At 53.3% G+C, this 3853-nt stretch overlaps 1 protein-coding gene across 1 annotated transcript in view; it reads left to right on the top strand.

The window, feature by feature from the left end:
* The window catches only part of Zdhhc19 (zinc finger DHHC-type containing 19), a 10314-nt gene extending 8507 nt beyond the window's left edge, over nucleotides 1-1807 (top strand). The window contains exons 6-8 of the mRNA XM_021210093.1: nucleotides 598-683; nucleotides 989-1215; nucleotides 1726-1807. Coding sequence (XP_021065752.1) covers nucleotides 598-683; nucleotides 989-1215; nucleotides 1726-1769 — 357 coding nt within the window. The 3' untranslated portion in view covers nucleotides 1770-1807. The remainder of the gene's footprint in view (nucleotides 1-597; nucleotides 684-988; nucleotides 1216-1725) is intronic.
* Nucleotides 1808-3853: the final 2046 nt, after the last annotated feature.

The raw sequence follows: 3853 nt of genomic DNA on the forward strand, positions 1-3853 counted from the left end.
AAAAAAAAAAAAAAGGAAGTGGTCAGGGAGGGCTTGAACTTTGAACTTGACCTTTGCTATGTCATTGACATTGGGACAGGTTTTCCCAGGCCATGTGACTCTGGCTGAGAAAATCTGATTCGAATCACTACAACCCTTCCAGATGGTGAAATTCAACGAAGACAGACCTTCAGAAAGCAAAAATGAGTGGTGGGAAAGCCAAGACCTGGTGGTTGGGTGGTGGGACTGTCTGTGGAGGGGCTGAGTGTCTAAGGCAGGATCCAAACACACGTCAGGAGGGTCTGAACATCCCTCAGGAAGGTCAGAAGGAGGGCTTTTGTGGCCCACAGGGGCACACAGGTGACGGGGAGTCCCCAGAGGGCAAGAGAGGAGAGAGGCAGGCAGTGTCATCAGCAGCTCTGACCGAGCTGCTCAGAAGTGGGGTGCTTTTCCTGGAACCCAGGGAAGCCACAGCCCAGGTTGCTCTCCAGCTTCCTTCCCTTTTTCCCAGGCCAGCCAGCTGGCTGCAGTTGGGCCTGAGCTGACTGGCTGAGGGCATGTGGCGGCTATGACATTACTGGCCAGCTCTGACATTCTCTTCTCCCCATACCCTTCCAGTGCAGGTACCATCCGGAATACAACCCCTTTGACCAGGGCTTTGCCAAGAACTGGTATCTAACAATGTGTGCACCACTGGGTCCCAAGTGAGTTGGGAAATCAGACAACTGAATGGTGGACCCCAGGGATAGTTAAGTGTCCTCTTATCCCAGCCCCCAGACCTTGCACTCTTCCCCACACACACACACACACACACCAACCCTGGGACCATTGGGGAGCCTTTCTGTTGACTTTTGCCTCAAGACACAAGATTGAGGGAGTGAGGGAGCTGCAGCCAGAAGAGGCTGGCCTACCTCTGGGCAGGGCTGAGCCCTGGGATGTGTCCCCAGACTGAGAGGGAAGATGGGGCCCTGGTCAAGAAGGGTGTTGACTCCTTGTACCTGGCCCTCAGTTACATGTCTGAAGTTGTCTGTCTGCAAAGACCAGTGGGGACAGAACGGATCCAAGAGAAGACAAAGCCCTCGCCGCCATGCCCTCCTAAACACGGTCACCCAGGTCCTCCAGCGCCCCAGCACCGACCTCGGCACGGTCCAGGGAAGGGGCCCCCAGGGAGTGGAGAAGCCGCAGCTCTCCAGGAGATGAGAAGGCTGCCTGCATCTGTGGAAAAGTCCCCAGGAGGTGGGGCTGGCCCTGAAGCTGGGGTGCTGAGAGCTTGGTGGAGGGGAGCTTGAATCTGGAGGGATCTTGAAAGGGGGTGTCTCTAGAATACTCTCTGGCGCGCGCGTGCACACACACACACACACACACACACACACACAGAGAGAGAGAGAGAGAGAGAGAGAGAGAGAGAGAGAGAGAGAGAGAGAGAGAGAAGACCTCATGCCCAAATGGGCCAGTCACTAGGTCTGAGCTAGCTGTTAATGGGGACAGAGATTAGCCTACAGTTCATACTGTTTTGAAGAATGTGCCTTCATTTAGGTGAAAATTTTGCAAACAGTTTAATTTCATTGAAATGCATGGTGGTGGAACATCAGGTATACATGGGGTGGGGAGGATCATCACAGGTTCCCTTCCAATCCCGAGACCTTTGAAGTGCTGGTCACCCTTGGCTCAAACAAGGAGGAGATGGGAGGTGGCATGGAGCTGGGGACGCTGGAAGGAGCCTGCATGTGCTCACTCTGTGTTTAGGTACATGCCAACCCACAGCTGAACCTGCCGCTGGAGACCCCTAGATGAGACTTGCCCTGGTGCACACAGAGCCAGGACCACCTGAACTTCTGCCTCCGAGTTTGAATCCGCGTGGTCCACCTGGGACCCACCCATCCTCATTAAATATTGATTGTTGGTTTCTGATAAGGGTGTCCGGGCTGTTGAAGGGCCGAGAAGACAAAGATTTCTGGGCGTGAGTGAGCCAGGTTTCTGGAGACCCAAATTCTGGGTTTATCACTGCCTGGTTCCATGACCCTGGGCAGGACACTAAAGGCTCTCTCTTACGATGGACCAACAGTATTAACTGCAGTCTTTCTGGGAGGCAGAGGCAGGTGGATTTCTGAGTTTGAGGTCAGCCTGGTCTACAGAGTTGGATAGCCTTGGCTATACAGAAGAACCCTGTCTTGAAAAAGATCAAAAACAAAAACCAAAAAACCCCTGCTGTCTCTCTGATAAGGGCTGGTGATGATGCGAGGGAAAACCACCAGTCCCCATCTGCACTGGGGAAGAACAAGGTATCCGCCCTGCAGTACCTCTATCTGGCTGAAGGGGGCGCGCACTGCCCGGGGAACGTGCAAGACGCACTCAGTCCTTTGCACTGTGGCACGGTAGGAAGGCCATCAGGCTAGGTGTGGGTACCCTTCCAGCGGCCACTCTAAGAGACCTGGATAAACGTGGGATGCTCAGCCTCATAAGCCTGCATCTATCCTGCATCCGCATCTCATTTTTGACGGACCCTCATACTCTAACCTGTCCCTGGTATGATCCAAAGTCTCGTGTGTCTTTAGGCTCCTGGGGGTGCCTGGAGGAGCCCATTAAAAGTTCTGACTTTATTAGGAGCCACCGTGTGTGGCCTTGTGTAGTACAGTCAGTCATCTCTCCAGCTCTTTAGACTATAAAGCCACAAGTCAGCTTTATTCCCTTATCAGCCCTGCTCCCAGCCCCCCAGGCCCAAGCCCACTCACGGTCCCTAGAGGCGCAGGCCCCTTCCTGTCAAATTTGTCAAATTCATCTGCTCTGCTTCTGACCCTCTGGGTTACTGGCCAGCTCATTTTTCAACACCAAGAGCTTCTTTATCCTTGCTCGACTTTTCTAGGTGGAGTTTTGGATATGCATCACTGACGTACGAAAAGTCAGCCCAGACCAGGTGTGGTGTCCCATGACTCTAATCCCGGCACTCGGGAGGCAGAGGCAGGGAGTTTGAGTCCAGCCTGATCTACAGAGTGAGTTCCAGGACAGCCAGGACTATATAGACCCTGTCTTTAAAAATACAAAACAAGAACAAAAACAAAAACAAAAAACCAAACTACCTCAGCCTGGCTTGGCCCTTCTAGATGATTCTGGGGAGCACATCCTGGGTTATTGTGGGAGCACGTTTAACCGTGGGGCTAAAGTAGCTCTGTGTAACATGGCAGCAAGGACAGGATTAGCATTTTTGAGCCACTGAGCCCAGATGTGTGTCTACATCTGGGTCTACAGTGTGTGCAGAAGGGAACATCCCAGCTTCAGGAAAAGGCAAAGGAGAGCTCCCCAGGTAGCCTGGGCCTGGATCGGAGGAATAGAGGGGTCCAGGAGCCTGGGCCCAGGCTTGAATTAAATCCTGCAACTCCCTGGCTTGGAAGGGGTAACTGCCCCACTGGAGGCTTCAGGGAGACTGGCTGTCTTCAGCCCCACCTGGCTTGGGATTGTATTTATTGGTTCCTAGGCTCCAGGTTTGCAGGGGACTCACCCAGCCTCAGGCAAGGGGCCTTCAGAGGCTCAAGCATGCTATCATCCCTGACTCCTCAAGGCCTCAGTTACCCTGCAGGACAAGGATGTAATTTTCTTCTGATTCTCAAGAGGCCCTAACTTCTTCAAAGGCAGCCCTGGGGTAAAGATTCTAGGTTTCTCTGTTCTTCCCGATTGAGAATTTCTACAGCTCTAGGAGAGGCCCAGCCCACCCTTCTCCCGTGGCCCTTTGTCCTTTCCTCAGCGCTCAGGCGAGGCTGGAAGGGCTTTTGCTCTGCTCCTACTTTCTCCTCTGCCCCTCCTTTTTGCAGAACTTGCCTTTGCTTCTCAGACTTACCCCACCCAGTGTTTGGCTGACAGATAAGGCAAGAGCTGTTAT

This window comes from Mus pahari, chromosome 12, assembly GCF_900095145.1.
Source record: "Mus pahari chromosome 12, PAHARI_EIJ_v1.1, whole genome shotgun sequence".
NCBI classification, from domain to species: domain Eukaryota; kingdom Metazoa; phylum Chordata; class Mammalia; order Rodentia; family Muridae; genus Mus; species Mus pahari.